The 12,924-nt window shown below is 39.3% G+C and overlaps 1 protein-coding gene across 8 annotated transcripts in view; it reads right to left on the bottom strand.

Moving 5' to 3' along the window:
- Positions 1-12,924, bottom strand: part of LOC132106610 (protein enabled homolog) — a 102,512-nt gene that overhangs the window by 3,714 nt on the left and 85,874 nt on the right. For 3 of the 8 annotated variants that reach the window (XM_059512447.1, XM_059512446.1, XM_059512445.1), the window contains exons 5-12: positions 9,729-10,099; positions 5,485-6,216; positions 3,660-4,000; positions 1,736-1,872; positions 1,521-1,569; positions 1,328-1,379; positions 869-935; positions 312-371 (exon numbers count right to left, since the gene is read on the bottom strand). In XM_059512447.1, the coding sequence (XP_059368430.1) occupies positions 312-371; positions 869-935; positions 1,328-1,379; positions 1,521-1,569; positions 1,736-1,872; positions 3,660-4,000; positions 5,485-6,216; positions 9,729-10,099 (1,809 nt within the window). The remainder of the gene's footprint in view (positions 1-311; positions 372-868; positions 936-1,327; positions 1,380-1,520; positions 1,570-1,735; positions 1,873-3,659; positions 4,001-5,484; positions 6,217-9,728; positions 10,100-12,924) is intronic. The other 5 variants (XM_059512449.1, XM_059512448.1, XM_059512450.1 and 2 more) reach the window with 5 other exon arrangements.

The raw sequence follows: 12,924 nt of genomic DNA, 5'->3' as shown, positions 1-12,924 counted from the left end.
TGTAAAAAGTCTGTACTGTCACTTAATTTTAAAGGCATCCTTTCTAAATAAAAGTTTATATATATATATATATATATATATATATATATATATAGGAGAATGAGATGCACATATATATATATATATATATATATTTTTTTTTTTTTTTATATTTATATATTTTATTCATGCCATTTCATGGTGATTATATTGTTGGCAACAGCAGAAAAAAAAAACATTTTTAGACAATCACTGCAGCAACCCTCATCCTACTTAGAGAGCACTCTCCGCAAACAAAGTCTAGAAAGAGTTCTCAAACTAGTCTCTTATACCTGTTTAAGGAATCATAGTACTTGTCAGTACCCATCTGATTTCTCCATGGTGCATCCCGTCTGTGAGAGTAAAGAGACTAACCAGGTCAGGTCAACAGCGTGGATCGGAGCTATAGTACTATAGTAATCTTCTAAATGCACTGATTCCAACTCAGGTGAAATGAGATTTATTTAGATTTCAGTGTAGACCTACTGAAAAGTGCTTCAACCACTTATATAACTGTATATGCAAATGCCTGAAAGAATGGCATATACCAAGCAAAAAAAAAATGCTGAACGGCTCTGGTACACACTTATCTGATGAGAAGCAACAGCACTGTGCTTTAGTGATGTCAAGCACGGGACCCGACTGCCTGCTTTCTGACATGCGATCGTGAGGGGCCCCCGGCCGCAAGCATGTGATGCAAAGCAGTCGAAGCAACAATAATTCAAATTAGACCTGCTGAAGATTTAGATCCCAAAAGCTGGACATTTTCTTTAAAAGGCATTATAGTGTGGTGGAGGTATAATGCACACACTGATTCAGCTCATCAAAACAATGACATGCAAATTATTACCTTCCAATGACTGGTGATTTGCTACCATTCATGGTGTTTGTCCTCTCCCAAGGCTTTCTGGGCATATCTGTGGGGGCGGGGGGGGCAATGAATGTTACATTTTATGATATTTGCAGTCTTATTTCACATAAAAACTATGGTATTGGCTTTGAGGCCCAGACTGAACAAAATGAAGTGTAAAAAAACAAAACATGAAAACACTTAAGTGGAATTTAATAGATATAAAGATTTCACAGGCTCAACAACAAGCTAATTTATTTAGATTACACTGATTGAACAGGAAAAGAGGAGTTGCCAAATGTTGCATTAGTATTAGTATTATTATAAGTGAACAACAACAACAACAAAAAAGGTATGGGTAACATTTCACCCCATTCATATGAATAAATGATGATACTTATGGATCATTATTATATGGTTAGCTGGATTTTATCATTTATTTAAGCACTCCCCACTTACCTGGTGTGCTACAGGCTGACACTTTTGGAGTTATGGTAGCCTCAATATCATCCTGATAGAAAAATAAAAAGGTAATCAATCTGAAAATCAGTCACATAAAGGGTATTTTCATATCAATAGGTTACATTAAGAGTAGTCTATATGAACAGATTTAAGAGACTGCATACAGCTGAAAGAAGCACTATTAACTCACAGCTTTCTGCTCGGGCTCTGGTGATGATCCCTTCTCAGCAATTCTTCTCCTGTATCAAAACAATGGTACATTCTTAAATTTCATTAAATTACTGAATATGATATAACATTCTGATAATCTAAAAAACAGAACTTTTATTAGTAAGTTAGGGCTATGCCCTGCTTCTATCACCGCAACCATTCTGGCATTATAGACAGATAAAGCACACAGTTCACCTCCTGGCCAGCAGGGCGCTCATCTCCTCCATCAGACCTCCTCCTCCGGGTAAAGGGCCATTTCCACGTGATGCCTCAGGCTTGGCACCACCAGAACTTACCGCTGATCCTGGGGCTGGAGCCAGGGGCTCATCACTCTACAGTAACACAAAGGATTTGGTCATGTTTAGCATTTTTGATGATGTTTAGAAAAAATAAAATGTTGTTTCAGCTTTAGTGTGAAGCGCATCAGTCAAAAATAAACTTCCATTAAGAAGCGGTATTTGACCTCTGGAATTTGTTTACAGGGACATTTTTCTAAACTTTTTGAGGGCAATTTTTATAAACACATTATTAAATATATCTGTACTGGCTTACATTAAATACTTAAATTAAACCAATCACCACAAGAAATTGGGCAAGGCATGTTTATATAGCACATTTCATACACAATGGTAATTCAAAGTACTTTACATAAAAGGAAGTAAAATAATCATTAAAAAAATGACAATAAAACAAGGAATTTAAAAACTTAAAAAGTGATTTAAAAATGGATTTAAAATAAACGTAAAACAGATAATTATTAAATATAAAAAAACTGTGCAATCAGTTCAGATATATTCAATAAATGCACAGCTAAACAGATGAGCTTTGAGTCTGGATGTTAATGTGGAGAATGTTTTAGCACATCTGATCTCTTCTGGAAGCTGATTCCAACTACAGGCAGCATAATAACTAAAAGCGGACTTGGTGTTTCTAACGGACTCTATCCTAATGATCTGAGTGGTCTGTTAGGGTTATATTCAGTGAGCATATCTCAATATATTTAGGTCTTAAGCCATTGAGTGATTTGTAAACGAGTAAAAGTACTTTAAAATGAATCCTAAATATAACTGGAAGCCACTCTAAGGACCTGATGACTGGTGTGATATGCTCAGATTTTATGGTTCTAGTCAGAATTCTGGCAGCAGTTTTCTGGATGAGCTGCAGCTGTCTAATAGTCTTTTTGGGAAGGCCGGTGAGGAGACCATTACAATTGTCCACCCTGCTGGTGATAAAGGCATGAACAAGTTTCTCCAAGTCTTAACTGGAAACAAAACATCTAATTCTTGCAATGTTTTTGAGATGATAGTATGCTGATTTAGTTACTGCTTAGACATGACTACTGAAACTAATATCTGTCTCCAGAATCGCACCAAGATTCCTGACTTGATTTTTAGTTGTTTGACCCCAAGAGTCAAGGTATGCGTTCACCTTGAGAACTTTACAAATGCAATGACTTAAGTTTTCTCCTTTAACAGAACAAAGTTCTGGCACATCCAACTGTTAATTTTATCAATGCATTGGCAGAGGGAGTCAATGGGGCTGCAGTCATTTGGTGATAGGGCTAGGTAAATCTGGGTATCATCAGCATAGCTTTGATTGGCAATTCGGTTCTTTCTCATTATTAGACTTACTGGGAACTATACAGGCTAAACAAGAGAAGTGCAAGAATTGAGCCTTGTGGGACTCCACATGTCATGGATGTCCACTTAATTAGAATACTAGGTTGTTACCAATATAACATATTGCAATGGGAGCAGATCTAAATTACATGCCATGGTAACACTCTATGATGTCCTTGTTACATGTTACATCCACTTACTATTATAATAATAATAAATTATTCATAATTACATACAAGTAACCCTAATCCTAACCCTATTGTAAGTACATGTAGTTAATTAATATTACTCCGTATGATTACACTGTAACAAATGACACCTTGAAATGAAGTGTAACCCACGCAATTAATTAGTTTTCACATTAATCGTGACAACCATAATAGATTAAGTGTAATTATGCAGGTCCATTTTTGCAGTTAATTTCCAACCCTTGTTCTGTGTTAAGAAGCTTCAGGTGAAATTCAATGCAAATGAGAGCTTTATGGTCCTTCAAAACTTACCCTTGGCACTTTCTTTAGCTTGGCTCCAGCAAGGGCAGCTGCGAACCCAGACAGGCCCTTGTTCTCCTCTGTTGTGGGCGAGGGGGTGAAGAGACCCGAGGGCAAAGGTGGGGCCGGGGGTGGAGGTGGAGGTGGCACTGGCGGTGGTGCCTGGCCTGAGGGTAGAGGCGGTGGCCCTGGGGGAAGGGGAGGACCTGTTGGGGTAAGCGTTGGGGGCAGAGGTGGTGGGGGAGGAGGAGGGGGACCAGGGGGTGGTTGAGGTCCAGCAGTGGTGGGAGTCACAGTGGAGCCGGGAGGGAGAGGTGGTGGGGGTGGAGGGGTTGGTATCCCCTGTACTGAATCTGCAGTGTTGAATAAAAAAAGATCATGAAAGTTATAACATGTCTATCACTTGCTGTGCTGAGCAGTTAAAACTGTGATATGTTCTGCATCCAGGACTCTTTTGCATTATGAAATTGATCACCACACTCAGAATGAGCTAAATGGATGTCAATACAATGCAATACAATATACTAGAGTTCAAAAATGTGTGGTTTCTATTATAAATTTATCTTCTCTCATCTTTGTCCACTTTAATGGATGCTTGCTGAACAAAAAAAAAAAATCTTACTGACCCCAAACCTTTGAACAGCAGTGTAATATATTATCAATCCATATATGATAATAATAATTAAAATAAATAACAACATAAACAACGACATACAAAGCTATTTCGTAATAGTGAACGAAGACAGATGAAATTAAAACATGATGTGAACATACTGAGCACTTGCCAAAAGCTGATGATCATTATACAAACTTCCACAAGAGACTGATGAGTTATCATAAGAAACAAATGTGTACATCAATCTAACAAAATGCAGATATGTAATTGGGATAATTGTTTCAAACCTTTATTCATTAAAATGCAACTTAAAGCTGATATTGCACCACTTTGTATTATGAGATAAAAATCTTCACAATTTAGGAACATATCAGCTGGATATAAACAGCTGAAGTTTTTCAAGTCTATATGACATGCATGCCTGTCAAACACACAAGTTAATCATATTAGTGTGTAGAATTTAGCTCAGCGCCAAGCTGCATCATGCATATGAGGTGTGAAGGCTAAAACCTCATTCAGAGGACTAATGAAATGATATGAATAATTCAGAGCAAGAGTTGATCTTATTTCTTCATTGCTGTTGACCTGACTTCATATGAAAAGCCCTGCTTACTGTATGCACTATGCAACATACAACCTAGTCAAGGACAAACGTAATCAAATTCATTGTCATTTTGCTTCTTTTTAAAATAAGGATGTGGTATGAGACAAATGTGTGAATGTCAAGAAAAACCAAAAAGGATGCCGGGTGGCCAGTTATAGATCATGTAAAGCTCACTGCTTACTGACAGCTCACTTGTACATGTTAACATCTAGAACGTCTTTACCAAAAACCAAGAATCAGAATGAGATGGTTGTGATAAACTGCAGAAAAACACTGATGAGAACTAAAGCGATGATATCGCAGCTTTGCGATCTGAGAGACTCGAATCAAAGTTTCACGAGAGAGAGTGGAGATGTGTTTTCATGCCATGCAATTTCATAAAATTACTTGCCACACAAATGAGCATCCATCAAACAGACGAACCAGTACAACCCAACAGACAAGACAAAAAACAGCAAAACATTCCTAAGGACTTTCATATTGAGCCAAAAAGCAATCGCCAATTGCAGCCAAAAAAACAACAACAAAACAAGCAACCCAGCTCAACATGGCAGGCCCCCTCCTTGAACCCCGAGTAGTGGGTTAGTGGAGGCTGAGCGACACAGAAGAGGCCTTACCCGGCTGGCTGGGGAAGTCAGCAGGCTGAGTGGGCAGCTCTGGAGCAGAGGAGCAGGAGTCTCCCAAACCAGAGTTTACAGAGTGCTCAGCAGAGGCAGGGAAGGCTGTGGAAGGAGAAGGGAGAACAGCAGGCTGGGGTGAGGGACAAGACACAAGGGGAGCGATGGGCAAGGTGGGCGAGGGGGAATATAGGGGCGGCGGAGGGGGTGGCGTCGGGGGCAAAGAGAACGGCTGACTCGAGACAGGTGATGAAACATGGAAGTGAAGAGAAGTGGGTGGCCCGTTGGGCGCAGTGATGGGTGAGGGGGGTTTCTGGGAGAGCGGACTAGGGGCCGGGATCGCAATCATCGGGCGAGGACCCGTGGCCTTGCCTGGAGGGCTGCTGATCATGACCGGAGGTGAGGGCGGTAGGGGTGTGAAGTTGTTAGCTGTCCAGACTACGGATTTGGAGGCCGGAGCTAAAGGAGGAGCTGGGGCATGGGGCGGTGGCGTTGGAGGTGCGGGTTGTCTGCGAGGTACAGTGGCGTAATGAGGCAAGACCGGGTGGAAGGCGGAGCCAAGCGACGTGGCGAATCGGGAGGCAGAGTGGCGCAGGGGCGGGGTTGGAGGAGCGGCTGTGGAGGGCGATGGCGTTGGGGGTGGGTAGCTGGGGGTGGAAGGAGACACAGGTGAGGAGGAGGTGGTCTTGTTGTATTCTGGAGGTGGAGGAGTGTAGAGGGTGCTTTCAAATGCTGCACACAACCGGAGGACAGGATGGGACAGGACGAGAGACAGGAAGCGGCAACCGTGCAAAGGGAAAGAACACAAGACAAAGAGAGAAAGGGGGAAGGAGACAGAAGAGAGAAAGGGGGCAAATGAAGCAAGAAAACCAGCAGAGACCTACAAGTCCATCATATGTACTTATTTTTGTCTATGAACAGGGAACACACTGGATTAGTACAATCGGTTAGCTGTTGACAACATCATGAACCAGAAAAGATGGATCAATTTCAACACATGTGGGCATTTACACAAACATCTAGTTTAGCATGTAGTACTTTCAGGAGAGAGCACCGAAGGGTTACTGTAAATCCTGGATGCACATCACGTTAGGTTAGTGTCTTAGCATCATCACACACCTGCTACAGGCTATTCATCCACTCTCGTCATGCCAAGAAATTGCTAATGAAAACTTGCACTTTCTACAGTAAAAGATATGACTGAGACACTGAATTTAACCCAGTAACCAAGCTTAAGGTGCAAGACTCCATTTTATACAGTATATGTAACAGGGGCCCTGACTCAACGCAATACGTTTTTCAACATATTTAAGGGTGTTTATGAAATGCATGTAAATGTATGTTTTGGTTTATGATGAGACTGCACTGTAAGAGTCACTGCCTGCCATATGTTGGCCAAATCTTTCTGCTCTAGTGATTCTCATAAGCAGCCTGCAGACACAGCTGCCCTCCTGCTGCGTGAAGCCCATCACTCCCCCCTGAGCATTCTTCAAAATACATGACAACACACAGGCAAACACAAATTATCATGCCCTACATTCAGGTCATCTCCCTATTAACACTTTTCTATTATTCACACTGGCTATATGACTTAAGTGCCACTGTTTTCTGTTTATTCATTGTTTTAAATTATAATGTAACCTATCTGTAGTACCTTGCTTTCTTCCATTTCATTTTCCTCCTCTGCCTTTCCACACTATTAGCTTTGACAAGCAGAGCACATGACCCATATTACCCATTATGTAGCGCAGTATGTTCACCAAAGTGACTTGACTTAAAATTCTTCCACTCCTAAAGCACAGGCGGTCACATGGCAAGACCTATCGGCTGTGCTCCGGAGAGACTAATCCAAATGTATTAAATCAACTTGTGACTAAGATCCTCACATAATGTTTTTAATACAGTACTAATGAGTTATACTGCTCTAAAATACTAATGAAAGAGTGAAAGGTTAGCTGATCGTTTTGGCTATAAATATCCATTTACACCAAAACCTAGTGCCTGTATTTCTACTAGTGCTCCAACTAATGATACAGATTGTGTTATACCTATTTGCCAAAATCTCAGTGTATTTTTGTTTTGATAATTCTCAGCCAAAAGCAAAATTCTCCAAGACATGACTCAGAAAAGTAACTGAGCCAAGACAAGATCCACTAAAAATACAACTGCCATGCAGACGTCCTTCCAGACAGAGAACTCAATCCGCTCTCAATTCAACACTCAGAATAAAACATTCAGAGCGCCAGCCAGTCAACACCGCAGTGAGAAATGCATCAGCTTCAGTCTAGCTGTACAATGATTTGTCAAAGCAGAATGTACTTTAAAAAATGTTTCTTTTTTTTATAATTTTTCTTATTTTTTCTCTGTACTACATCTCCCACAATTCATTTGTCCCTTTACAATATCCCCTGTATAATAGATATCCAATGGAATAAAAGAGCAAAGGACTGGTGTTTTTTCCAGTGTTTTAATCAGACACACCACGTTTCTACAATTTTAACAAACTTTGGATATTTTAACATCTCATATTCAACAACGACACTGTAGCATTATGTCAGAAATTTGTGTTCACGAAACATTATTCTTGCCTTCCTTGAGAGCATTTGGATGCATGTGTTAAAAAAAACACCTTACTGTTCTAATCTAATATATAAATAATCACTGCCAGTGAATAAAGCTTCCGTTTTCTGTAAAATTATGTCTCCTTCCCAAATCTGATTGCCAATATATTCATGTGTAACTGGACCAGTTGTGTTAGTAATTTAGATTCAACATTCCTAAACAATCGATGCTGCATTTAAAGGGTTTCTGACATCTCTGCTGTGGAACAAAGTATTACATCACTACCAAATAACACCGATTATTTGATAACATGATCACACATGAACTAAGCTAAACTGCTCAAATGTTTAACACTTGAAATGACAATTGTGTCTATCAAAGCCTGAGGACTAACCTCCCACACATTATCTGTGGAATAAACCTCGCCTCCCCATCTTCAGAAGAAAAATGTCTATTTTTGGCACATGATTCTGAGCAATGTATGCAATCTGCATTTATGAAAAATGACCTTGTTTAGTTTCTTAATGAAGGTTCCTAGTCTTATTGTGAACAATGTCTTATTCTAAGCAAAAAAAAAAAAAAACTCAATTCTTATAACTTTCCTTTAATTTTCTACTAACTTGCATCCAATCTAACCCTGATGGCTGACAAAAAAAATAAAAATAAACTCAAATTACAAAAGTTAAACAGGTTACAGTAACATTTGTGTTGACAGCTGCTAAAGATCCATAGCCTTTTTCGCCTGTCACCTAAATTCTTGAGTTTTGGCAGGTTACCCATAATACTAGTGGGCTGTACACAGGATATCATGAGGGAAACGTGGTCAGTGTTCAGCTCTCCCTGAGTTTTGTCATCTTTCAAGCTGTTGATTCAGACTCTTCCAACATACTGACAGATGGACACGTCAGGAGAAGATCACATATTGATATATTAAAACGCGAGGAGGTGCTGACCTTTCCTTCATATAAACAACAGCTTTACACAGATCTAGAGGCCAAAAAATATATTTTACAGCAAGAACAATGAAAGGAAATGTTTGAACCAGAGATATACAGCAGCGGATATCAGTGGATTTGATTCTTTTAAATTTTTTTATAAATTTTTATTTGTGATATCCAATATAAGCAACTTTTGGTCAATTGTTTCCGCCAATTTTTAGATGTTAAATTATGTCTCAGTTCATTGTTTTAAAGGGACAACTCTAGATTACAAAAGATTTAACCCTTTAAAAGCCATTTCTTGAATACTGCTTTCTTATAATAGAGATCCTGCTTTTTTCATTCAAACACTTTTTTCTTATCAAATGTCCAAATGAATAGCTATCCAGACTTCATTTTGTATACTATATTTTCTGTGGTGCCTACATTCACAACACTGATTTAACATTGACAAGAACAGCACAGAGTTATTTTTAGACAAAATAGTACAGATTTTTTATCTTTTGTTTATCGGTTATCAGCCATGGCAAGGAAATCAGCAATCATTTTAATATTGGTTCATCCCCGGTCGGAACACATTAAGGATTAATGCATGCTAAGCATAGTGTACAACAGAAGAAAAGCCACTTGTACTGTTAGTTCGTGTTAAAATCTCATTCATTTTCTGACTCCAGCCCATCTCGTCTACATCTTATCTGTCAGTCCTATCTATGAAAAGATGTTGGAGAAAATGAAGATACTCACCGGCGTTGGAGATGCGTCTCCCTCTCTCCCAGTCCATCTGTTCTCTGTCCAGCTGCTCTTGATGCTCCCTTTCTTGCTTCTCTCTCTCGGCACGCTCTCTCTCCATCAGCTCCCGCTCGGCGCGCTCCCGTTCCTGGCGTTCTCGCTCCAGCTGCTCTTGCTCTTGACGCTCACGCTCCAGGCGCTCCAGATGTTCCTGCTCGGCACGCTCCCTCTCCAGTCGCTCTCTCTCCAGTCGCTCTCGCTCCTGACATTCCCTTTCAGCACGCTCCCGTTCCAGCATCTCTCGTTCCTGGCGTTCTCGTTCTAGCCTCTCTCGCTCCAGTCGTTCCCTCTCTTGCTCCTTCTGACGCTGGAGCTCTTGCATCTGCCTGAGGACACATGAGAGCAGAAGGTAATGCCCAAGTACACAGTGAGCCTACAACTTTTTATTTATCAGGTTAGATCAAAAACAAGTTTGCCACACCACCTTAGTATCAGATTCTGATTAGGATTCAGTAGTTTTGGTACAATGTACTGTACCATTCAAAAGTTTGGATCAGTAAATTTGCTTCGCGCATGAAGAAACGTATACATATACACAATAATAAGTAGAATGACCCAGGGAAAAAGTATTGAACACAAAGAAAGGGAAGTGCAAAAAGGTATGGAAAGCCAAGACACCAGCAGAAATCTATCAGTAATTAGAAAGAAATCCTGCCCCTAGTCAGCGGAAATTAATATTAGTTCATTCTCAACTGATGGCCTATAAAAAGCATCTTATTACACAATTCCAGTGTGTAGATAGGTGTCACACAAGAAACATTTCATGATGGGTAAATGCAAAGAGCTTTCTCAAGACCTTTGCAACCTTATTGTTGCAAAACATGCTGATGGCATTGGTTACAGAAGGACTTCGATACTTCTGAATGTTCCAGTGAGCACTGTTGGGGCCATAATCCAGAAGTGGAAAGAACATCATTTCATCATTAACCGGTCGCGACTAGGTGCTCTTCGCAAGTTTCTGACAGAGGAGTGAAAAGAATTATCAGAAGAGTTGTCCAAGAGCCAAGGATCACTTGGGGAGAGCTTCAGTAAGACCTGGAAACAGCATGTACAATTGTTTCAAAGAAAATAATAAGTACAATAAGTAATGCACTCAACCGCCTGTATGCACGCTTCCCACACAAGGCTCTATTGCTAAAGAAAAAGCATGCTGAAACTCGTTTAAAGTTTGCTGCACAACATTTAGACAAGCCTGTGAAATAGAAGGAGAATATAGTCTGGTCAGATGGGACAAAAATTGCACTCTTTGGATTCCATAATATACACCAAATTTGGGTCAAATGGGACATCACCTCAAAACATTATGGCGTGGCACTGGCAAAATTCATATAACTAAAGGAAGGATGAATGAAAAAAAAAAATGTACTGAGAAATTTTTGATCTGCTGCCATCTACCAGTATGATGAAGATGAAACAAGGGTGGACATTCCAGCGAGGCAATGATCCCAAAAACACAGCCAAGGAAACTCTCATTTGGTTTCAGAGAAAGAAAGTAAAGCTGCTAGAATGGCAAAGCCAATCACCTAACTTGAATCCAATAATAAATCTATGGAAAGAACTAGAGATTACAGTTCACGGAAGAGGTACATGGAAACTTCAAGATTTGAAGACTGCTTGTGTCGAAGAATGTCCCAAAATCACACCTGAGCAAAGTATGCGACCCTGGGTCATTCCATTTTATTGCACAAAACTTAATTTCTGAACTTATTTGTATCGTGTTGATTACTTGGGTTGCTACAAACATCTGGTGAAAATTTCATGTCAACAGCACCTTTAAAAATATATTTACTGAGAAAAAGGTGATTCGTTCAATACTTATTTTAACCGCTGTGTGTGTGTGTGTGTATTATATATATATATATATATATATATATATATATATATATATATATATATATATATATATATATATATATATATAGTCATTTGAGCTAAATTTAAAATATGTTTATGCTACCACTGTTGTACCACCGATGGTTGTTAAATTACAAGCAGTGCAGTACATTATATCATACACTAGATGGTAGCACACTCAAATGGGTAACAAGAGATGTGAGAAGAGCCAACTTCGCATCCAGACCAGCTTGCCTGCAGATGTTCTGCTAAGTAAGGGTTTATGAAAGATTTGCTTGTCAGTCCTCTTGTGCTTAATCAGCATCCAGCACAACCACATGCCCAGAATTCCAGTGTGTAATTACATTAGAGAGCCAGAGACATTTAGACTGTGGACAGCAGGGACAGTAAACGAAGAAAAATGGGCTGTTTGCAGCTCTGGCGCTGAAGCAGGACAGATGGACCTAACTCGAAGAAAAGGGGCTGAACAAATTGGAGAGCATTCATGAATGAAAGCAAATGAAATGCAGAGAGCATAACAATATGAAGAGTCATCATGTAAGGTTCATCTTCCAGGCTGTCCTTAACATGTCTTTTTTGTAACATTTGACTTTAAAGAAACATAAAAAAAAGTCATTACTTAAAAATAATGTTTCAAACATGCAATAACAACAAATAAAAATTAATCAAAAATAAATTACTGCACTAAGATAAATATATACGTTTTTATATAAACAAATATATACATTTTAATATTAACTTGGGATATATATTTGTACATTTTAAATATATTTCTATAATTATTTCCGGGTAACTATTGGGAAAAGCTATGGAAATGTGTGTAAATGATGATACATTTTAGGATTCAAACTATTCTTTTAAAGACACCCACTTTAACTTTTTGTTGAATAGTTTAAACCGTCTCCCACTGTGTTTGTGAACAGAGACAGCTGTCATGGGAAACTGGATAGATGATAAATAAGACATCAGGGTCTCGTCATCAGGGTTTGCATTAAAACAGGTGATCCTGCTCTTTCCATCTGACTAATAATCTCCCACACGTCTTTTTGTATGAATGGGTGTACATAATGTCATTTCTTTGCCAGACACACCTTCCACTCAGCATGACAGTCATCATCATGACAAATTCTAGCTTAAATGCAGTAACATCATGCCTCCACATGTTTCCAAAGAAGAGAACAAGATAGGAAACCACACCTCAATCTAAGACCCCTTCACAAGAGCAAATTTATGCAAATTTAAGGCTCCAACGGATGCAGCCACACCTGAAGCGATACAGTCACTCCTGCTGTCTCAT

This window comes from Carassius carassius, chromosome 27 (genome assembly GCF_963082965.1).
Source record: "Carassius carassius chromosome 27, fCarCar2.1, whole genome shotgun sequence".
Lineage (NCBI taxonomy): Eukaryota > Metazoa > Chordata > Actinopteri > Cypriniformes > Cyprinidae > Carassius > Carassius carassius.
This window is presented reverse-complemented; position numbering and strand designations above follow the sequence as displayed.